Genomic DNA, 24,100 nt, shown 5'->3' with positions numbered 1-24,100 from the left:
GTCCCTTACATTTCAATTTTTTTTAATGAGTTTAATTCAAAGACAACACTTCGATAATTTTGACAATTGATTTTTGAGATCTCATCAATGAGATTTCTACATTGTTCTTCTCAAGGTGGGGGTGGAGGACGTAGGGTTGCAAGCAGAACTGCTATTGTTTCTATCTCCAACTGTCTAACCGTTGTCAGCCTTTGTGGTAGCCCAAACTTTTCCGATACCATTTCTCCTTGCTCAGTTGATCGAAGGGTACCCTGAAAATTTCCATATGCCATTAGAAAGGCTAGGTCATATTCAATATAAATCCATGAATGAGATGAGTTCAATTCCAGAAATTTTTTATAAGACATTGATAACCATTGGGCACAAGGTTATGAACTTGAGTCAGATTAAGCACTGAATTTGAAGCAAAACATATAGGGCCAACACGCCATATGGTTCCCTTAGTTAATTTTTTCAGAAAATATTACTTCTGTTATCAATAACTCTATTAGACTTCCCAATGGCCAATCTGTGTCTGTCACAGATATTGACACTATTCGTATTTCTGAATATCGTATCCATAATGATCTTTGTGTTCCCTCATTTACATTCAAATTAATTTCTATCAGCAAACTCACTAAATCATTCACTTGTTTTCTATTTTCTTTTGACTTGTGTCTTATTTAAGACCAAAGCAACTCGAAACCGATTGGAGTGGTTAAGTAAAAATGAGGTCTCTACATCATGCTGAAACAAGGCTCTTCTTTTACTTCTCCACTAACACTTTTTCCCATTTCCCATAATACAGCTTCTAGTTCCAACAATGCCTTACTCTCAACTATGTGTTTTACTTCTTCCAAGTGCTCATTGTTTGAACTTTGGCGTAATAGATTAGGTCATCCCTCAACTTTAAGAATGATTTTCTTAAATAAAATTGTACTTGATTTGGTTATATCCAATAATCCATGTACAGTTTATCCATTAGCTAAACAGAGACAATTGGCTTTTCCTAGTAATAATCCTTTTTTTAATTTTCCATTTGACCTTATTTATTGTGATGTTTGTGGACCTTTTTCCATTCCCATTGTTGAAGATTACATTTTTTTTTTCTTAGTTGTTGTTGATAATTGTACTCAAGCAACTTGGATTTATCTTTTTAAGTATAAATATGAAGTTCCAATTCTCATCCATAATTTTTTCAAGCTATTGAAAACTCAATTCCATACAAAAATTAAAAAATTTTGTATTGATCATGGTATAGAATTTTCTATCTCCTTTCTCAATTCCGAATGAGTCATTCATCAACACAGCTATGTTGAAACTCCACAATAAAATTTTGTTGTGAAGAGAAAACACCAATACATTCTCAGGCCCTATTGTTCCAATCTCACATGCCTATTAAATTTTTGGGTGATATTGTTTTAACAACTACTTACATTATTAATAAGATGCCTACTCCTATCTTAAAAAACAATCCTCCTTTTGAGTTAATGTTTTAGACTTCACTTGAGAACATTTGGTTACTTGTGCTTTTCTTTTAGCTTATAAAAATCTCGCACAAAGTCGAGGCTCAAGATGACACCCATCCTCATCCTTTTAGTTGATATGTAGCATTACTTTTTTGTTACATGCAATGCTAACCCACATTTAGACATTCTTCGATTCATAATATAGTTTTATGAATCTCTCTATTTATTATTTATCAAACTAATTAATCAAGTTATATAAAAAATAATGACTAAACAGATGTACACTATAAATAAGGAAGAGTTACACCTCATGCGGAGCATCCCGATCAAGGACTGACATGGCATACATGCTTGTCTGTCTGGATCGATTCTCAATTTATTCCCTTTTAACGGCTAAGTCTAATCCCTGTATTTATATCCTCGTTAATTATAGATTCACTATCTGACTACTCATTTTATACCGAATATACCCCTACCTTTTGCTTTTATAGTAATTACTACCTGTCCATTATTAGGACATTTATGGTTCAAATGTTCAAAATCACAGTCCACTTAAATAATAAATTGGTTCATCCACAGGAATACAAATTCAAATGGGTAATGATACCCTTATTACTCTTTTATTACTCAATTTTTTTATTTTTTATTTCTAATAATCATAAATTCATTCATTCACATCAAATAGAGTCCTTACAAATAGAGTGTTTATCAAGCCAAATAGCTTGACTTACAAATGAAGGTTAAGAATCCCACCACATCCCAATGTCATCAGCCTCCCGTGCATTTCTAGCCAACTGATGAGCAGCCAAATTTCCCAACCAATTAACATGCACAATTCTTGCTTCTTGAAAACCTCTCAACAGCAGTCAAACATCTTGTAGAATAAAGTCAAAATCTGTTAGGAACCTAGCACGATCATTCAAAACCTTAACAAGTATCAAACAATCAGTTTCTAACAAAACTTTTGGAACACCCGATTGAGCATACAGCTGTAAACCTCTTAACAAAACAGTACTCTCAATAAATTCTGCAGCATAGACTTTCTTCTCAACTTTGCTACAAGCTACAAGCTTTATGATGTATTTGTGATTTTTTCTTTTTTATTATTTTCTTTTAAGTATTTTTTTAATATCCTTAATCACTATGAAGAAATTAAAAAAAAAATACAACTTTATTAATAGTCACTTCTTTAACCATTAAGTAAAAGATTTTTTCAAAAAAAAAATTACAAAAATAAAAAAAGCAGTAAAGAGGTAATAATAGGGTAGTAATCTTATCATTATTCATACAGAATTTGGGAAGAAGAGGAACATTCCAAATTGTATATATACAAATATCATAATGATTAAAAATAAAAATAGAGAATGTAACCTTATGAAAAACATGTTGTTTCATATAGACATATCGTTTTTAATATGGACAGTGCTACTCCCACAGAGGGAGTCCATCGAAATGTCTATCAAGAAGGCAAATGTTTTTCTATTTTTTTCAAATATTTTTTTAAATTTAATAAAAAACTTAAAAATTAACTAAAAATTATAAATTCATTAAAAAATATTTACCTAACAATTAAGTAAAAAATAAAAATAGGAAATCAGTGGCCACCATCGGTGAGCACCATCTGTGTACACATCATTTTCCTTTTACTATATCATCTATCCACCATTAAATTATTAATACATCACAAAAGGAATTTCTTTAATGCAAATATAAGTTATGCATGATTGTCCTAAGCTCGTGTTTTAAAGTGTTGGATTAAGTGTGTAATGAGCGCAACCCTCCGTTTTAGGTGTCATCATTAAGTTTAGAACCTTAAGAAAACTATCGATGATAAGTCGGAACTACTTAAAATGTGACATGTCTCGTGTAATTGAAGGCAATAAAATCTAGAATAAGAATAACATTACTCAATTCTTAATGTAAAAGATATAGGTAATTTTAGTGACATTAATTTTTTATTTTTGATACATTAAATTCAATTTTGGAGCTTTGATATGTTATGTTCACAAAATTGGAGAAAGAAAATAGAGAAGCCTCCCATGTCAATATTAGTCTTTAAGTATAATTAAAAAGAAATATATTTTTCATTTTAAATTTTCTTAGCTTCATTCATAGCATTTTAATATATTATATTTTAAGGAATTTTTTTATTCAAATGATTGATCAATGTACTAAACTAGTCAATGTGAATCTGAATGATAAAATCTAGAATGTAGTATTATTGTCAAAATGTGACTTTAAAACAAAGAAATATATTAATCCCTATTGGATGGTTTTAGGCTCTGTTTATATGTTAAAAGTATCTTAGAATATATGAGAATATTTGAAAGTAATAGAGAGTTAAGATATTTGAAAAAGTTGTGTAAGAGTACGAATCCCATTAAAAAAATGAATATTAGTGATTTTTGATGTATGGAATAAGTTGATGTATGTTTAACTTTTAGACAATGTTAGAACTAGAGATGGGCAATGGGGCCCGCACCCCACTTCCCCTCTCCCGGATGAGATTTTTGACCCTACCTCTCGGCACCAGGGTGAGGGGTGCGGTTGAAAAACCTTCCCCTGTATGGTGGGGAGAAGGGTCCACCCCACCCCGCACCATGCAGATATCACTCTTGAGTAGAATGACTACCAATTATGCTTATCAAATGTACAACACTAGTAAAAATGAGTTTTTTTTTTTGTTATTTTTCTTTTTTTAAACATTTTTTAAACATCCTTAATTATTAAAAAAAAGAAAATAAAAATAAAAATTATTAATAATCGCTTCCTTAACAAATAAAACAAATAAAAATATAAGAGTATGCACATTTAGTAAACATATTTAATTTTCATACTATCATTTTTTTTAATTTTTTCTACAAAAAATTGAAAATTTATGAATCCTATGGATCCCATGAATCGAGATGAAATAAATTATATTTTTTAGATAAGGGTATTTGAGATGATCATTCGTACAAAAATACCATTCTCTATACCCAAAGGCATCCTTAATTTGATTTTTTTCCAACATATTTCAAAACAAGGAAGAAAGGACTTGATAATAAATTTTCTTATAAGATCTATATCTTAAGGCAAGAATTTGGATGAATTTCGTATTAGTAATAAACCTATTAGATATGACTGTGTAACACGTATCCTAAAACACTTTCTATATCTTGTTCTGTTTTACGAGACACGCAGACTGTTCACATCTCTCTCTATTGGTCCCAAGCAATATCCTATTTTATATTGCACTTTAACTCTCAGACCATTTAATTCGTTCGAGGCCTCGAGCATTAAATTAATATTCTATTAAATAGAGAAAGCGGTCATTTTCTTTTCATCATCTCACCGCCTCATCACCCGGTATTGAATGAAAATTTTATAAATAAAATATCATAAATAATTTTTAGTTATTTAATATAATATTATAAAATATTGAGAATTTAAATAATAAAGAGTCTTATTCTTAATAAATTGATTTTTTATATCAATTTCTTATTTCTTATTTATTTAAAAGAAAATACTCCACACACTTACGCATGTCATACTTATAAATATGAGAGAACTACTATAAATATAAAAGAAATTACATAAAATAAATTTACAAACTGATATAATTTCATAAAATTTATTAAATTTATTTTATAAAAAAATAATTTTATAATCTAACGTATTATATTAAATTATATTAATTTATAAATTTATTTTTATATAATTTATGTATATTTTCATTCTTTTTTTTTTTTTTCAAGAAGTAAATAGCACATCCATTGCTTCGGGTCTCAAGTCTTAATTAGACTACACGTGACAAGCATCTAACCCTTGTTCCAATCCTTAAACCAACAGACAGCAAAACCAACAAACCAAACCCCCAATGCTCACCACTCTCTCGCTCACCCCCACAAAGCCATGACTGATGAGAAAATTACGACAAACACGGACAAACCCGTATCAGATTCGAGAATTCCTGAGCTCAAATCTTTGAATCAGCAGACCCTCAGTCCACCACTGTGAAAACAGAAGCAATGTGTTATGTGGGTAAAGCTACAAAGATCTTCATCTTCATTGTCACAGTGTTGGTGGTTATCGGTCTTCTCTTGGGATTTGGACTTCTCCGTCACGCCCTCCAGAAGACCCACAAATGCTCTGGCGACTCCTGCCATTCTTATTCATCTTCTCCGGTGGCGGTGCCCTTCCCCAATCCTCTTTCCGTCCCACCTACCCCACCCAATCCGAATCCAAGTCCCGATCCCGGCACCTCCAACCAGCCCAGCCCACCTAACCCTAACCCAAGCCTAAGCCCACCTCCACCGTACTCAAACCTAAGCCCACCCCCACCATACTCTGACCCATCTCCTCCTCCGCCTTCACCGCCGCTTCCTTCAATGGCGGCGCCGCCATCAAATCTCCCGACTCCTGCGCTGGTGACACCCGGCCCTGTGCATGGTTAGCTCTTTTTTTTTTTTTTTTTATCATGTTTAAATCCTAGATATAGGACAATGTGGGTTGACGTTGTGGGCTGTTCCTGGTTCTGGTTTTTCGTTAACTGTGGATTTGATTTCCTCGATTTGGAGCATATTTTTTGCTGCTGTTATTACGAATCTTTGGTAATTCAATGCATTTTTTTTTTACAATTTTTTTTTTTTTCCTATTTGCAATGAGGACTTGATGTCACTCCAACTTGTCCCGTATAGGTCGTGTTTTTAACAGTGGATTGGCTGTTGCTAATGCGAGATGTTTAAGTTAGGTCGAGCTGTCAAGTTTTGGCAGCTTCAAGAAAGTAATTAAAATGATTTTCCCAATGTTCAATGGTCATCTGATTTTCATGGGTTTGTCTAATTGTTTGACCGATTGGATTACAGGTATCTCCTTTTCTATACTGTCACTTTTGTCACCGATCAAAAAAATATACCGTTACTTTTATGGATATTTAATACATTTTATTGATATAATTGATTAAAATAATTATTTTATATTAAAATAAAAAAATATTAATTATATTAATAAAATATATATAAAATACATAAAAATACTGTAAATAACATTTTTGTTAATTAAAAAAAAAAAAAAAAAAAAAAAAACATATGGGACCTCCGAGCTAACATCGACTACATCCGTTATAAGTTGTATACTTGCTGAGGACCAGCCCCCAGTTGGCCATTGGAATTTATCAGGTACTACAGTTACCTTACCGTTACCTTACCGTTCAAGGGCATTTGTTTTTTAGAAAGTATAGTTACAAGTATAATTGTGTATTAATTTGTGTATTAATGTAATGTGATTGGTTAAAAAGTAGATTTTATTAAAATTAGTGTTAATTTAAATTTTAAGTATGAATAAATTAGTGTTGGTACACAGATTAGGGCGCGACTATACTTATATGTAGCAAAACTCTTGTTTTCTGGTTAGGTTTGTCGACTAAACATAAATTTTTATCTTATTTTATTATTATAATTTTTTAAAATTTTTATATAAAATATAATGAATAATTTAATTTTTTTAAATTCTAATTCAATTTTTTTAATTTTAAAATAATAATAATATTATTATTAAAAAAATAATATTTTAAACTTTTATCTAAAATAAAAAATTCTTATCTCACTTATCAAAAATTCTCATCTCAGTAGTACTGTTTGGTCATTGGAATTTTTTATCTCAAATATAAAATTCTCATCTCATTATTACAACTTTTCCAAATCTCATACAAAATATAATAAACAATTCAATTTTATCTTATTTTTTTCAAATATCAAAATAATAATAATATTAAAATATAATATTTTAATATTTAATCTTAAAACTCAAAATTCTCATATGAGAATTCTCAATAGTCAAGCAGGACCGACGCGGGCTGAGATTTTCTAAACATTTTCTATCCCTAAACATTTTCTATAATTTGGGGAGAAATAAGTGCAACTAGACTCTATTGTATTAAATATTGTCCACAAAAACCATTAAATATAATAAGATCTTCGTTTTCTATCTATATCTCTCCAAATTATAGAAAATCTTAATCTTGTCTGCCCTATATATAAAAAATGGGAAATATAGTCAGTTTGATAACCTTTAGGGCCTTGATTTAAATAAATAAAAATAACATTTGCGTAAAGAAAAGGAATTTTGCTTTTGATGACAAATTCTAGAGTTAAAAGGAATTGTAATGTAATAAGTATAACACGAGGGAGTATTAGTAGTATATAGTATTTTTTATTTTTTAAAAGATAATTAAAATCCCTAGGGGTACCTATAATTACATCAGTTCGAGGTGCTCCAACGAGTATGCCGCTGTCATGCATGGCACCACTGGGATCAATGGCTTCGGATCTCTCAGATCCGACTAGCATCTTATTTCCTTGAGTGACGCGTGAACCACACTTCATAGATAGTGAAGGTCCTATGCTGGTGCATCGACGCGTCTTTCAGTTATTACGTTTCTATGTTTTCGTTTTTCCTAACTAATGATCAAGATCAAGTGATCGTGGAAGTCTCATACAACCAGTTCAAAGAAACAAAATACAGCACACATCGATTCACTATGACTTTTAGTCACAATTGTATAGTTTATTTAACAGACTATGCGAAAACCGCTTCAATCAGCTTTCCATTAGGTGAGAGCCAATTTTTTGCTCCAGATCCCTCTTTTTTATTTATTTATTCCATTTATGTTGCATTTTATTTATTTTGGGATAATTATTAGAGACTCACACCACATTGAATCTAATATTATGTAACCATTTAGTTTATCTATGAACTTGCTTAAACAAAAAAAAATAAAAATGTTCGAGGTATTCCAACACATTGAGTAGTGGAAGCACTTATATTGACCAAGTTGAAGTTGCAACGTAAGGTTGATTCTGACTCGATCCCTCTTGTTTATTGGGAGGGATTGGGAGGCTTGCTATCTTCTTATTCACCTTCACCCCATTCTCTTCCCTCAATTTTCCTCCCCTCTTTCTAGACCTATGTGTTCTTTTCTTCTTTTCGTCGACTACGATGTGCCCCTCCTCTACTCTCAGTCTCTCCTCACACCTTGCAACAATGCCTCCCGCCCAAGGACCAAGCCAAGATTACAAGTTTGGAGGAGTAGAGTAGTTTTAGGTTTAGAATGAGCAGTTGAATTGAAAATATTTTAGAACAAATTTAACAAATTGATTAAAAAAACCTAAGTAAAAAATAAGAACGAAATCAAATATCAAACTTACATTCTTCTATGAATACCAGTAATTTTATATCTAAAATTTTCATGTTGCAATTAAGAAAAGATGTTGAACTATAGAAAATATCAGAAGTTTATATTTAAAAAAAATGTTGAATTATATTTAAAAACTATAGAAAAGATGTTGAATTATAAAAAAAAAAAAAAAAAAAAAAAAAAAGGTAATATATGTAAACTATAAACTAAGTTTTGTATTTTACTGAATAATGTACAAAATTAACGTCAGATATTTAAAAGATTTTAAGTAGTGCAATTACATATTGCATAACCATCTAATGAATTTGAGAGTTTTTTTTCAAATATGTTTCACCGAGATAATTATAAACTTCAAAAGAAAAATAATCTAATGTGAATATTGAATTTTAATTTATTTTCTTAAAATAAAGCAAGAAAATAAGATATAGTTATCATAAGATTTTAAAGTAGACTAGGTTCTAACTTGATGATATGGAAGAAAGATCTATTAAGAAATTGTTGACAATTTGCAAAGCATCCTTTTAAGACCGGACATTTAGGAGCATTGGACAATGCAAATTATGAATTGTAACATCAATTTTGCTAGGCACAATCGGTATGTACAAGCGGCAGGTAAACGTGAGGAATAAAAAATGTAAAAAATAAACCGGAAAAATATAATTATAAGCATAATTGTGCACTAATCTGTGCACTAATATGATGTGATTGGTCAAAAAGTAGATTTTATTAAAAACAATGTTAATTTAAATTTTAATTATGAATAAATTAATATTGGTATACAGATTAGTGCGCGACTCTACTTGTATATAGCAAAACTCAAACAAATCATAGTCCAAACCTCTCTCTTTCTCTTTCCTTAAAATTTTTTCTCTCTTATGGTTTCTTCTTTCTCGTCTCTTTCTTCTTTTTTTTTCCTTCTTTTTTTTTCTTGAATCAATTATTTTGTGGCTGGTTCTGTATTTTTTGTCCAAATTTTTTGAATAGATCCATCTATTGGATAATTTATTTTTTTACTTCTTCATATGCTAGCACGTTATCCATATACAGATTTTATCTTAAGCAACTCTCTCTCTCTCTCTAAGTATTATGCCATGGGAGCAAGATGGGTGCGGCTGTTCCATGAAAGCCTCTAAACCTGAACTCTCCTTGGTCATCGACATGGCCACGGGCATGAGACAACCACTCCTGTTTAAAAGCAAGATATCTTCTACCAGTTTTGTTAATGTCACCCTCTACATTCACTAGATGCACATTGTCCCGGCTCATAAACAACTCCCAAAACCCCCATAGCATAATACCCTCTACTACAGGATGGGCAAAAGCTTCTCGAAGCATCACTTCATATATTAATTGCATAAAACAAAGAAAAAAATCTCAACACTTCTTAGAGACACCAACAGTCTTCCCCCTATGGCCTGTAGTCTTGGTGTGCTGGCCACGAACACGAAGGCCCCAGTATTGCCTCAGACCATGGTGGTTCTTGAGTTTCTTTAATCGTTCCAAATCATCCCTCAGCTTTATGTCAAGTGCATTGGAAACCACTTGAGAGTACTTGACATCCTTGCAATCCTTCTTCCTATTCAAAAACCAATAAGAGATTTTAAACTGTCAAGGGTTGAACTGTCTTCGACCGATGCCTTAGATGGAGTTGAGGGCGAACATAATCTTCTCCTTTCCGTCGACGTTGGTGTTCATCACACACATAATGTGCTGGAACTCTTCATTAGTTACCAGTATCATTTTGGACACGCAGAGGGGAAATGAGAGAAGGATTTGAAGGCAACAAGCAGAAAGTGGGAGGAAAATAGTGAAGAGAAAGAAGGGGAGAGAAAGAGGGAGGAAGAAAGAGGAAGTAAGTGGGGCACCAGGAAGAAAGTGGGAGGAATTAATGGAGAGAAAGAGGAAGTAAGAAAGTGGGGCCATTTGTATGTCAGACGATTGCATGTACTGACTCTATATAAAGTTTTTCTTGTAATATATACAAATCAGAGTCTTCGTCACCCCGCCCGCCTGCCATCTTGGCCTCGTCCCTGCTTCCACACCCATCTTATTGCTCTCCACCGATGCGCGATGCCCATATGTTGTCATAAGTATGCTTGTTCCTCGTGCACCTCCGGCTTTGTCAACTCCTTTGCAGCTTTTTCTTTTCAATCCCTTCCTTTTGGGATGGTGTTCAATTCCTCGCATTATTCTTACATCAAAAAACAAGTAGTGATGTCTCTAATAATAATGCATGGTAAAGTCTAAAAAGCATAATGGTAAAAAGGGTAATGCAACCAATTCTGACTTGGTAAATGACAAGATTCGTGACAACCGTTTTTTGCAATTTTACTATATATATATATATATATATATATATGAATGGAGTGGCTGACCTACAGAGTCGAAAGGTCCGAGGTGACTGGTTTAGAATCCTAGACACTTACATGTCTGCTTTTTAGATGAGGAAAGTTTTTTCTGTGTGCGTGGATATTCTGAACATTCCCCCCCAATCATAGGACTGCTTGCCAGTTTTCAGGGTGTACAGGGGTAGTAGAAGTTAGAACTCGCCGGTGATTGAAACTTTGAAAGGTCACGTGGGAAGAGAGCGTTAGTCTTTCTTGGTGTGTTTTTTAGCCGGGACTTGTAATAATTTGATAGAATTCATAAAGGTAAAAGCCTTGCGAGCACAAAATCAGAGCTAGCATGCATTTAGTGTGGGCCTATGAAAATTTTGGGTTTTGTACAACAAAAGTTGAAGAAAATGTATATAGCACATGCCATCGACCGACACATCCACAGTTTTTAAAATATGACCCATGCTCTTTGCAATATATGATGCACAAAGAAATTAATGGTACGACCACTCTGCTGAGGGCATTTTATATGTACTACGGACAATCACGGCACATGTAGCTAGGTACAACGGCAAATTGTCAAGTGAATTGTATTAATAAACAACTATAATTGGATACAACACTAAATGAAGGCTACATCACTATATGCTTTCAGAAAATAATAATAATATGCTTATATTTTCTTGAGTTTTGTTACGTATAAATAAAGTCGCGTGTTAATCTGCATATTAATACTGATTTCTTCAAATTTAAAATTTAAATTAACAATATTTTTAATAAAATCTACTTTTGGATCAATCATATTAGATTTATGTATATATTAGTACGCAGTTATGCTTGTAACTAGATTTTTTCTATTTCATTTACTGCTATTTTACTATTTAATTATATATGTTTTTTGCTCTTTGAATCTAGATAAAAAATTTAAAGAAACGACATTCTTGCATAATCTAAAAGAAAATAAGTAAATTTTTATAAAGTTAAATGACATAATTGCATTGGTTGGTTGAATTTGTTTTCTTTTAAATTATGCAAAAAGTTCATGTTAGATTTCTAATCTCGATTCAAATAGTAAAAAGAGAAAAATAAATAACTGATAGTAAAACAATATTAAAGAAAGTTTAAGATTATCATTACTCTTCAAAATATATTCTCACAAGATATTCGTGCTATATTTTTATAAAATATTCTCTCTAAGTTGTTATTAGAATTTGAATTCCTCACATATATGAGAGACAAACACATAAATCTGTGGAGATTAAAAATTATTATGCATTTAAGAGCTATGAGAATATGAGTGGAGAAAGATGGAAAACTCACAAATTATCCCATGAAATGGTTGTAACATCAGCTTTAGAAGATCATCCTTCCCAAAGGCCAAACGTGGCCTTGGCCTAATATCTTTTTTTTTTTTTTTTGAAATAGATTTTAATTCAATTCATAAATGAAAGAAGTTACAGTTGTAACCAATAAGTCCGGATACAAGTCCTGATTACAAGCTAACTACTTATCAGTTATACATTCCCCCACACACAACTTTCATTGTGTCGGACACTGTCTAAAAATTTTAAAAATTTTCTAATGACACAACCTTCTGAGATGCAAGACTTTGTAAAAACAGAGGTGTCTATCTCGACTTGTCTACAAGAAAAATAACTCATTTTACCCACACTCTCCAAAAAAAGAAGGATAGGGATTAACTACCCTATTCTCCTCCAAAAGAGAAAAGGAAATTGTCTATTTCAATTTATTCTCATTTAAACCTAACAGACATAACAAAAAGTAAAACAACTTGATTTAACCCTAACTGGAAGAAATAAACATTGTGCTCTCCACAATCACCGAATGCTCATCTATTGTCTACACCTTTAATGCAAAACCTGAGAGCCCACCAAGGGACCATCTTTTAGTCCACATGTCATTTGGGCATCTCTCCATTTTGTCCCCCACTATCCCTGCTACCCGTAACTACCCCAGCCAGCCCTACGTCCTGCCACGACCTGTAACTAGTTAGCATGCAATAGACAACTCCAGGGTGCATCGGACAAGCCATCCTTAAAGTGCAAACGGACGCCTCAACGGACATCTCCTTGACACCTTCACTGTAATCCTTTATTATAGACTAAACAACGAACCCAAAAAACTAAACCGACCAAAATAAGCACCAAGAAAACAAAATAACAGAGACTGAACAAACCCAACAGAAGGCCTCACCGTGACCGTAACCCTTATTACAGACTAGAAGAAAACCAAAGGAAAGAGCTAACCCACAGCAAAATGAACAAGACAATCTAGGACTAGATTGTAAACCGAACAAGACAGGAAAACAGAAATCAAAACGAAACTGGAAACATCGTCGCCGACCCCCTTCTCCGACCACCATCCATGTAGATATCTGCCATGAGCTACGGCCGGGCTCCGCCCTAGAAAAAGCGCCTTATCCCCCCATGCACATTGGCATGCATCCCGAACATCTCCTCTGTTTTTCATGGTTAAAACAGAGTGCCTTAACCCCACGGAAGTGGACCCAAAACCAGCATGCAAACCTTCGCCTCCGAGAGCAAAATGCCCTGACCCCGCTCCTGCCGTAACCCTCCAACACATCCCCTTAGCAGATCATTCTTTCGGGCAACCAGCCCCAAACCATCTAAGAGCTAACGCCTCACAGCCAAAAAATGGTCAGGAACGCTGAACTAGGTCATGGGTTTTCAGCCACCCAAAACCACGGCCATGTGAAGCCAAGATCCTCCACCTTCATCATGTAAAAACTCCTTGCCCAACTGCGTGATTTAAAATGGTTGAGGACTCGGGAACCAAGCCTAGTGGTGGCCATTCATCCCCCCAAAGTCGCCGACAACAGCTTTTATTTTCAAGCCAAAAATGAAAAGCAACACCGGAAAGGACATCCTAAGTAAAATTGGAAAAAGAGAGAGAGGAGGGAGGCTCCCACCTCCCTTTGTCGGTTGCTCCGAGCTTGTTTACTAGAGAGAATGGAGCTTACCTTGGCCTAATACTTATAACCAACTAAACAATGTGTTATAGTTAGGATCATATATTGATTAACTGAAAATGATAAATACACAACTTTCTTTAGCACCATATTTTAAACAAGGGGCCAAGAGTCTTATGGCTTGATGTCCTATGACCCGATTCTCCAAATAGAAAATCTGGGTTCGAAATTCCCCACCTCTCTTTTATTAAAAATTAAAAAAAAAATTAAACAAGGGGTATTTTGGTAAAACAACTTATAGAAGTAACATCATCTTATAAAAATGAGCGATGCTACTAGATAAAGTGGTGGAGTGTCAAGCATCGTGTATTTTTTTTTTTAAAGAGTGAGATCTATTATTAAAAAATTAATTCTTTTTCATGTAGATCTCATATTTACTCTTTTTTTAAAAATGATCACACGAAACTTACGCATTCCATAGCTGCAACTACCATTTCTCTATAAAAATCTCATCATTTAAAAACATGTTTGTATAAAGAAAAATCTATTCATCATTTATTTTTTTATCACATCATTCTATAATATGACATTAGATATTAGGTTTACAAGTAAAATATAATAAATAATATTCAATTATTTGCTATCAGATTATAAAATTATAAAAAAAATAAGAAAATAAATGATGACTAGCATTACGTATTCTTCCTATTATTCTTATGTTTACATTCACAAATAATTTGCCAAACAACTAATCACTCATTATTATATATTATTTTGAGTAACAATTGATGCTAAGGTTTAAAGGCACGTTTGGATCCCAAGCTACCCTCAACTCATTTTAATTCATTTCATCTAATTATTATAATTTTTTTAAATTCTAATACAAAATATAATACATAATTTATTTTTTTTAAATTTTAAAATAATAATAATATTAAAAAATTATATTTTAATAATATTTTATTTAATTTTTAATTTTCTTCTCAATCCAACTCAACCTCCCGTCTCAACTACCAGCCGACAATCTATCCCGATCATTTGTTTAATCTTAGAGGCAAAATTCCGTTTAAACAATCATAACCTTTGAAATTATTGCTTGGGTCATGATATAAGGTCTCCGAAATCTATCATAGATTATGTGATTATTGTAGAGAGTGTGGCGTGGTACACTGATCATGACAGTGACTAAAGTATTTGGTGGAATCTTTATCCAAGTCCTCGTCAGCACATGACGTTGTACTTTGTAGTTTTATTTTATTTTTTTAATTCTTGGTCAGGCGCATGCCACATAATTAATCGGTTGCGTAAGCATGACACATAATTAATTAACAAAAAATACTTGAATATATAATAATAATAATATTAATATTAATATTAATAATACTTTGTGCAAATCTTAGGTGATTAAGCCTCGTATAAATATTTTATAAAAAATTAGATTTAAAAAAAAATCACTTTTTTATGATGTTATCCACTTTATTATATACTTGAATTTATATAAATTATTACTCTAATATTTATATAGATATTAGGTGAAACCAGCTCCGTTGAACCAACCAACGTGTAGTCATTCTTTCATTCTTATTATATTTATATTGTTGTAAGTCATAAAAATATAATTATCACTATCGTCGTTCTCCTTTAATAATCACTAATAATCATTGATATATTATGTTTCACAAATAACATAAATTTTATGTTCTTAATATTAATTTATTTTATATTATTAATTATATATACTAATATGATAAAGCTAACTATTTAATAAGAACCCATACCCAAAGTATTAAGATCCGGTTTCTTGGAATTATTCCCAATTCTAACGCATCTAAACATACACTTCAAGCGATTTCAATTTACTTATTTATATTCTTCATCTTTAAATTATATATAAATTATACTAAAATGATAAAATAATTATATATAAATTTAAGCCTTAAAATTAATCTTTTTAAAATTATCTAAACATTAATCAAATATATACACTTTTCAATTTATCTTTCATACTTTTTTATCCAATCATTATTAATCACTGTGCCTTTTCGAACGTCACACCCCATTCAGGAGGTCTAGGGAATTACCTCTTGTCACTTAAAATCACCCTCCAACCACATAGTATATGTACTCTAAAATTCTGGATCAAACATATACTCATTGTTTTATATCAACTACTCTAGTATAATTAATCTAGGACATCACAAAGTTTCAAAACATCCCAATAACCTAAGTCAATAGAACAAAATAAATATACTTAATACAATTATCCTGGAATCAAAGTATCATCTTTGCACTTAATCCATTATACTCACATAGTCATACACATGCTTCTTATTTTTTATCCTCAGTTGAAATATCTAAAACATTTAAAAATATTGTGGAGATAATAAGTTAGTCATCAAGAACTCAGTAAGTTAAAATCAGACACTAGTATGTAAATATGGGCTTTTTTATAGAGTTCATAATGTAAAGCAAAACATTTTTAATTTCAAAGTACGAAACCAAAACAGGTTTTTTGGCAAAGCATAATTGAACATCATAATCATATCATCTCATATCAAAGCATCATATCTGAACAGATGCCATGTTTAACTCCTGTAGTAGGGTTGTACTATCCCTAGTGGCCAAACCGGGCATAAATAGAACAGAATATATGGTTTCAAGGAAAAATTACACTTTAGAAAGGTTTTGTAATATCCTATATGATAAAGATAATGAAAGATGGTGAATGAGATCTCACATTACTTGAGAATGAGAAGTTCTTGCTCTTTATAAGATTATGGAGTTTCAATTGTATTATTGACTAGTCTTTTGAAGTATAGGCCATGTGATTTCAGTTTTACATTGAAACATTACAAATGGTATAAAAGCCTATCCCAATCGGAAATGTGGGACTTGAGTTGTACCATCTATGATATACTGGCTTGACAAGGATGTCGGAAATTTAAGGGGGAAAATTATGATACCTCATATGATAAGGATAAAGGTAGATAGTGAATGACATCCCACATTACTTAGAAATGATAAGTTCTTGTTTTTTATAAGGTTCTAATAGGACTCTAATTATATAATTGACTAGTTATTTTGGAGTATATGTTATTTGGTTTGAGTCTTCAATTGGAACATTACAAATAGTATCAGAGCCTATTCCAACAAAAAATATGGGACTTAAGCCATTCCACCTACAACGAATAGGCACGATGAGGATGTTGAAAATTTTAAGGGAGAGAAATTATGATACTCCATATGATAAAGATAATGGTAGGTATGAATGAGATCCCACATTGCTGGGGAGTGATAAGTTCTTACTCTTTATAAGGTTCCAATGAGATTTCAATTATATCATTGACTAGTCCTTTTGGAGTATGGACCATGTGATTTGAGCCTTTCATTGAGATGTTACAAAAACTATTAGAGCCTATTCCAACCATAAACGTGGGACTTGAGTTATATCACCTACGATGGACTGGCTCAACGAGAATGTCAGGAATTTAAGAGGGGGATTGTGATACCTCATATGATAAGGATAAAAGTAGATGGTGAATGAGATCTCACGTTATTTGAGAAGGATAAGTTCTTGCTTTTTATAAGGTTCTAATATAGCTCTAATTATATAATTGACTAGCCATTTTAGAATATATGTTATTTAGTTTGGGCTTTCAATTGAGGCATTACGAATGGTATCAGAGCCTATTCCAAAAAAAAAAAAAAAAGATGTAAGACTTGAGCCATGTCATCTACAACGAACAGGCACAATGAGGATGTTAGAATTTTTAAGGGAGAAAAATTATGATACCTCATATGATAAAGATAAGAGTAGGTGGTGAATGAGATTCCACATTACTTGAGGGTGATAAGTTCTTACTTTTTATAAAGTTTTAATGATAATTTAATTGTATTATTGACTAGTCTTTTTGGAATATAGGCCATGTAATTTGGACTTTTCATTGAGACGTTCATTTAGAGAGCAACTATTCATCTCTAAATCATTTTTTTAAATATTTTATTCTAACAAATTCTTTTTCTAATCATTTACATTTTCTGCCATCTTCATGTTTATTATAGTTTTAAGTAATAATTTTAAAAATAATTTAAATAATTATGAAAAAGTAAAAAAAAAATTAAGCAAAAAAATAATTTAATTTTTTTTTTTAAATATTAGCTAGAGGTCCATAGTTCAAAACATAAGAAAAAATATAAAATAGTAAGCATTTAAGTTGGTAAAAGTAAACGAGAGATAATAAGTAATAAAAAAATAATAAAAAGATAAAAAGATAAGAAATGAGATATATAAGGTTTTTTGTTTTTAAAAGACGGGCGAAATTTTAAAAAAATTAAAAGTATATATTTTAGTCAAATTTTAGAGAAATTTATAAAAAAAAAAGACTCGATATAAATTATCTAATAGCATCAATCACACAGTGTAATTGATTATTGATCTCTAACCTGACAATTTTTAAAGGCAACGTAAGGTGCAACCGGGCCAAATGCACCCGGGGCCGTTGCTACTTTCAAATAGTTGCCAATTGGGTAGTGCTCTTCAACACTCTTGAACTCCCCCACATATTGAAAAATGGAGCTTCATTCCTCAGAGAGCTCTAATTGGCTCTTTGACTATGAAATTATGGGAGACATTTCCGTTACAGACGGCTCGTTTCAGGTACCGGCCGCCGGTAGTTTCAGCTGGGGACCACAACCCTTCAACTGTTCCTCCAATTGCAGGTGGGGGGATCTGTTTTTGCACCTTATTTCCTTTTAACTTTATGTTTGGTTACTGGGAAAGTGAACGATAATAAAGGAGATAGTGGGTAACTATCAAGGACCTTTTAGTTGTTTGTTCAGTGAAGTGGCTGAAGTCCATTTGAATTCCAAAAACGAGCTTTTTCCTAAACATGTCCATTTGGCTACAGCATGTTCTGGAAACAAATGGTCTCAAACAGCCTTGTTGATAATTTAAGAGCAGTAAGTACCTTATTCAGACACAAAAAGTTGAACCTACAACTTATAATTATTCAAATTGCACACCTCATGAATTTGTGCTGTGAAAATTCATTGGCTCTTCAGCATTGGATTGAATTTCTACGAGTGATCTGTACAAAAGTTGGAGAATTCTTGGAGAACTGTTCTAGGACACCCTTAATTTGCGCATTTTCTGGTGAAGATGTTACATGTTTATGGTTTAAAATGAACAAATTAAGATATTAATAAATAAATAAAAGAAGAAAGAAAGAAGATGATATATGTACTTGGAGTACCAACAGTTGCATACCCGACAACATGCTTTCTCTGAGAATTTTGTTAGTCTTATTCCTAAACTTAATTAGTTGGTCTGGACGTTGTGCAATTACCATGTTGCAGTACCATTTAGCTCGCAGTTGGGTGTCAGGAGGTCTCTTTCTGATATTCCAGAATTTGACCTTTGGTTTCATAAGTTAAATTTAGTACTGAAAGGTAATACTTTCGCAAGTTACACGTAAAACACATACCGGGAGTTTTGTTGCTCCTTGCTCTGTTCTGTTGGGATTACTGCTACTGCGGTGTAGCTCAAGGTTGTTTCTTTGGACCTGATGTAATTAGATAATTATTGAAAGCAATATTTTTCTCTTTAAATGTTTAATTAATGGTTGTTGATGTTCATAAGTTTTTTCCTTTTCGAAATATACTTCTTTGACAGGATTCAGAAAAAAAGATTTCTACAAGCAAGATAATTTTATTAATGAAAAAAAGACAGCTACCCATGTATGCAGAAAATATAGATTAGGATCATATAATTACAAGTCAGATGCAAAAGAAAGTTTATAACGTGTAATTGAGAACAGAAGCAATAGATTAAATGCTTACAAGTCTGATATTTTGGACGGAAAGGGATATTATTTTTTACTCAGTTTTTATTCAAATCTTGATGGCTACACTCCTTGTTTCCAGTATGGAATTGGAATGCTCTTTCGGAGATTCAGATAACCTTACGGATATTGTTCCTCGAAAACGGTAAATATCTCTTCCCTTTTCTTCAGAAAGGGTTGCTAAAAAATATTAAAACAAGTTTCCTTTTATAAAAGGTTTATGTTGTCATTTTTTTTATGTAAGGTTTTCAGCCATCTTCATGGGTAACATAGAGACTGTTATTATAAGCCTAATTATAAAATAAGTATATATATCGATATATTATATATAATTTTTACAGAAGTAGATTGTGATTTGTTTCAAAGTTGAAACAGAAACAGATTGAACTGAACATTCGCCTTGAGAAATCCATCCACCAATGGACACGACTTCAGTTGCCACCACCACCCAACTGTACACATGAACTATCTGCCAATAGGTAGGAACTCCGGACAGTAGGAACTCTGGACATTTCTACCCTCAAGCAATAAGAGATTCTCTCAAATTGAGACAGTTAGAAATGGATGAGGATGGGTATCATCTTGAGCCTCAACTTTGTGCCTGTTGTTACAATTTTACTACAACAGACCTACAAGTAGTTAGGTTTCATCCAGAACTTGATCTGTCTTAGTAGATTTCTAGTGGCAGTATCACCAAAGCCACATTGATGATACTTTGCCGTGTTATATGAGGTTCTGGTTTGTAGGATGGATTCTCTAGTGGCTCAAGCATAACTTGATGGATTCTTCGGTTATGTTCACATTCCTTAGAATAAAATAATGTCTGCACTTGAGACTTCTTATGTGCTACTTTAGCTACTGACATTATGTTTATTCATAGTGGATTGTTCGAATTTTTCCTTGGAAATCATTTAATATGATATGCATTTTTTATAGACTTTCCAAAGGCAAAAAAAAAAAAAAAAAAAAACGCATATTACAACATAGGCAGACTTTTGATGTTGGATTGGCAACCATGCATTTTGGTGTGAATATGTAGCTCTCTCTCTCTCTCTCTCTCTCTCTCTCTCTCTCTCTCTCTCTCTCTCTCTCTCTCTCATGTAATGTTCCCTAATACTTCTGCCAACTGTTTTATAGGTTGAGGCCTGAAACAAATGGTGCAACTGGCTCAAGAGCATGCAGGGAGAAATTGCGTAGAGATTGTCTAAATGAGAGGCATGCTAGTGTTCTTTATCTTCTCTCATTCCATATTTTCTGTACCCTAATTTGGAAATCAATTTTGGCATGTTTTCAAGGTTCCTTGAATTGGGTTCTATTGTGGCGCCTGGAAGGCCAGCCAAAACAGACAAGACTGCAATTTTGATTGATGCTATTCGAATGATGACACAGTTACGAAGTGAAGCCCAGAAGCTGAAGGAATCAAATGAGGATTTGCAATTGCAGATTAAAGAATTGAAGGTGTGGTTATTTCTTTATCTATTTCGATGATGTTCCTAATTTAGACATTGCTTCTTCATCCGCATCCTGTCCTGTCATCCTTGGCTGAGTACTTACCATTTTATATGGGTAACTGGGTGCATAGGTGTAACTTTTGCTGGCCCTTCTTTGTGCAGTCTGAGAAGAATGAGCTTCGCGATGAGAAGCAAAAGCTCAAGGCAGACAAAGAGAAGTTGGAGCAGCAAGTCAGCGCAATGAGTGGGCAACCAGGCTTCCTGCCTCATCCCTCTTCAATGGTGGCTGCATTTGCTGCTGAAGGACAAGCTTCTAGAAACAAGCTAATACCTTTCATTGGTTACCCCAGTATTTCCATGTGGCAATTCCTGCCACCTGCTTTAGTTGACACATCACAGGATCATGTATTGCGCCCTCCAGTTGCTTAAAATTGAAGACATCCATGGTTTAGTTCATATTATCAGTAAGGCAAGGATGTTTCTTTTTATTCTATTTTTCTGTAACTTTTTAACTGCTTTTATGTTGGTTTCTTAAGAGTATGTAAATGGGTGAAACAGCTATGTAAACTTGTAATTTCCTAGTGTGGCCTCTGAAATCCTTTCTTCATGATCTCTGAATTAGTTGTAAATGGCAGCCGAGCGCATTAGTATGTACTGGAGTAGGTTGTGTTACAATGCCTCTAGCATCATCTCGATAGGCCAGAAAAGGGCTTAATGAAGACCACACTCGGAAATTCTAGAATTACCATGTCATGTCTATGATCAAGAATCTCCTTTCCGAAGCTTTATGCCTTCACCATGCATGGAAACTAAAAATGTCCGTCCCCATAAGTGCCAGCTGGGTGACACAAGAGGTCGGGGCTTGAACAGAATTTTCCTCTTTAAGGAAAATTATGGAGTGGGATCTTTTGCATTGTCAAAATCTTCTACAGCTTGTAAAGAATCTTATTGCCAAGCTTTCAGAGGTTGGAACTTGTCGAGTGTGGGGTTATTGGTGAATCCAATGGTACTGTAGTTGGTTATCTTTAAGCCTATCTGTTGGGGTTTGGTCTAGGATTGGTTGCCAAATGTAGAAGGTAGAGCCGCATGAGATTAATATTGTATTTTTCCAACTAGTTTGGAATATTTTAACTACTCAATTACCCATCAGCAACTGTGCATTAGTATCTATTTGGCAGGATTAGTGGTTCAGCCCAAAAAAAAAATCAATTTCGTTGCAGAAAGTGAATTTGTAGAGGGCCTTGCAGAAAGAAGATTAGAGGAAGGCTATGTTCTTTGGATAAGCGGAAAAGAAAGCCAACTTGAATCAGAAATTTATCAATGACATGGTATTAAATGCTTTTACGATCATGAACTTGTTTACCAAATGCATCATGTAGCTTACAGAAATAACCCATCCACATTTATCACGTACATAAAATTAATCAGATGCTTAGTATGCCTGAAGCATCATCATTACAAAAAGGCTTAACCCCATTGTCATGATGACAAGGAAACTATCTTTGTGAGCTGCTGATGGAGGAGGTGGCTCCGTTGAAGATCCACTTGAAGAGGTTCGAGTGGATTCAGTTGAAGGAATAATAGAGGATGATGCAGGACTACCCAAAGGTGAGTTAGATGGTGATGGAGTGAGCAGCTGCGGGGAAGTTGATTCTGGTGCTGGTACTGGTGCTGGTGAGGAAGTAGAACTTTCTGGAGCTGGAGTAGGAACCAGAGTCACCGAGGAAGCCGGTGGGCTTGCTGGAGGAGATGCAGTTGTTGGAGCTGATGCTGCAAGAGTGTGTATTTCCACCTTCATTCCTTGGCTGCAATGTCCACTTGTTCCACAGATGAAAGATCTATTGCCTGGAGAAGAAAGTGGGATCGTTGTGGTGCCACCAGTATAGGACTGGATTGGGTTGTTTGCCTGGCAGGAGTCATAGTCAGCCTTCGAAACCTCAACCACATCATGGTTTGGTGCATACTGAAAAACTGTGAACATATAAGTCGTTACAAGCTGAATGATGTCAATTTGAAAACATGCATGCAAGATGAAATCCACAATGCATAAACAAAATCCACAATGCATAAACAGATCGTTGGTGAAATACAAGTTGATTCATTTAAAGGTGTACGTTACTTACTTAGGTTATCTCCAACTAAAAATGAATGGGATGATGCCCATGTTTGCAGGTTGGTGGTTGTATCCCACCCACCGTTTTGGCCTCCGACTGTATAACTTGCTGCCATGGCTAATTTGATGAGCATACCTGAAATAGCCAAGCTCATCAATGTTCTTAGCATTGCCATTTTCTGGGTGCGTAATAAGCAGAAATTGGAGACGAATGGTGGAACGTACAGCGTAGAGCGAAAGAAAGTATGTAACTGAGAAATGATCGGAATATGGGCACTTGTTTGAGGTAGGAATTATTTATATATATATAGAGGTAGAATTACAAAAACGACAAACCCATCAGAATGAAATTATTGTAGTTTTATGGTTTGGTTTTTGGAGTTGGTGTACATATCACCAAGAGCATATGGGTATGGCAATGACAGGTTGTTCCTCAACTGCTTCATGTGTTTTCGGTGGATTATTTCCTGGGAAATTGTTATCATAATGCTAACTGATGTAGAGGTTTGGACAAATATTATCAAAATCAATGAGTCTGTTTCTATATATGCTTGTATTTATCACCAACAAAAGAGACTGTCGAAGCTTTTCATTCAGTGGTTTATGGCATCAAGACAGGCATGAAGACATTTCCTTCAAGGTCGTACCAAATCCAAGCATCTAACCCATGATTAGGAAATGTCTCATAACTACTGTGAAGCTTTTAGTTATGAGACATTGAGAATATAGGCACTACTGCAATTTCGAAATATTAATGTGTTAGTTGCTTTATTGTAACAACCCGG

At 33.4% G+C, this 24,100-nt stretch overlaps 3 protein-coding genes and 1 pseudogene across 4 annotated transcripts; 2 read left to right on the top strand and 2 right to left on the bottom strand.

Moving 5' to 3' along the window:
* The first annotated feature begins 5,458 nt into the window (after nucleotides 1–5,458).
* LOC122304627 (sulfated surface glycoprotein 185-like) lies at nucleotides 5,459–6,044 on the top strand. Its single transcript, XM_043116887.1, has 2 exons — nucleotides 5,459–5,879; nucleotides 5,923–6,044. Exons 1-2 carry the CDS (start codon nucleotides 5,459–5,461, stop codon nucleotides 6,042–6,044), a joined length of 543 nt encoding a protein of 180 aa, XP_042972821.1.
* Nucleotides 6,045–9,578: 3,534 nt separating this feature from the next.
* Nucleotides 9,579–10,756, bottom strand: LOC122305695 (annotated as a pseudogene).
* A 7,619-nt stretch (nucleotides 10,757–18,375) lies between these two features.
* On the top strand, nucleotides 18,376–21,809 carry LOC122303843 (transcription factor ILR3-like). Of its 2 annotated transcripts, XM_043115830.1 has the most exons (5): nucleotides 18,379–18,630; nucleotides 19,834–19,896; nucleotides 20,889–20,966; nucleotides 21,047–21,209; nucleotides 21,365–21,809. In XM_043115830.1, exons 1-5 carry the CDS (start codon nucleotides 18,482–18,484, stop codon nucleotides 21,629–21,631), a joined length of 720 nt encoding a protein of 239 aa, XP_042971764.1. In that variant the 5' UTR covers nucleotides 18,379–18,481; the 3' UTR covers nucleotides 21,632–21,809. The 2 variants fall into 2 exon arrangements, with proteins under 2 accessions (XP_042971765.1, XP_042971764.1); XM_043115831.1 differs by lacking the exon at nucleotides 19,834–19,896 and having other exon boundaries at nucleotides 18,376–18,630.
* Nucleotides 21,810–22,484: 675 nt separating this feature from the next.
* Nucleotides 22,485–23,573, bottom strand: LOC122303844 (uclacyanin 1). The gene is made up of 2 exons (XM_043115832.1): nucleotides 23,326–23,573; nucleotides 22,485–23,173 (listed from the first exon to the last, which is right to left on the bottom strand). The coding sequence occupies exons 1-2, from the start codon at nucleotides 23,489–23,491 to the stop codon at nucleotides 22,635–22,637; spliced, it is 705 nt and encodes a 234-aa protein (XP_042971766.1). The 5' UTR covers nucleotides 23,492–23,573; the 3' UTR covers nucleotides 22,485–22,634.
* Nucleotides 23,574–24,100: the final 527 nt, after the last annotated feature.

Source organism: Carya illinoinensis, chromosome 3, assembly GCF_018687715.1.
Source record: "Carya illinoinensis cultivar Pawnee chromosome 3, C.illinoinensisPawnee_v1, whole genome shotgun sequence".
NCBI classification, from domain to species: Eukaryota; Viridiplantae; Streptophyta; class Magnoliopsida; order Fagales; family Juglandaceae; genus Carya; species Carya illinoinensis.
Note: the sequence above shows the minus strand (reverse complement) of the source record. Positions and strands in the feature narration are given on the sequence as shown.

Bases quoted from the DNA above. Each gene is read 5' to 3' on its own strand.
- LOC122304627 (XM_043116887.1), top strand. From the start codon at position 5,459: ATGTGTTATGTGGGTAAAGCTACAAAGATCTTCATCTTCATTGTCACA. The intron at 5,880-5,922 runs GTTAGCTCTTTT...TTTAAATCCTAG, and splicing joins GACACCCGGCCCTGTGCATG to ATATAGGACAATGTGGGTTG.
- LOC122303843 (XM_043115830.1), top strand. From the start codon at position 18,482: ATGGAGCTTCATTCCTCAGAGAGCTCTAATTGGCTCTTTGACTATGAA. The intron at 18,631-19,833 runs GTGGGGGGATCT...CCTTGTTTCCAG, and splicing joins AACTGTTCCTCCAATTGCAG to TATGGAATTGGAATGCTCTT. The intron at 20,967-21,046 runs GCATGCTAGTGT...CATGTTTTCAAG, and splicing joins AGAGATTGTCTAAATGAGAG to GTTCCTTGAATTGGGTTCTA.
- LOC122303844 (XM_043115832.1), bottom strand. From the start codon at position 23,491: ATGGCAATGCTAAGAACATTGATGAGCTTGGCTATTTCAGGTATGCTC. The intron at 23,174-23,325 runs GTAAGTAACGTA...ATATGTTCACAG, and splicing joins TTTAGTTGGAGATAACCTAA to TTTTTCAGTATGCACCAAAC.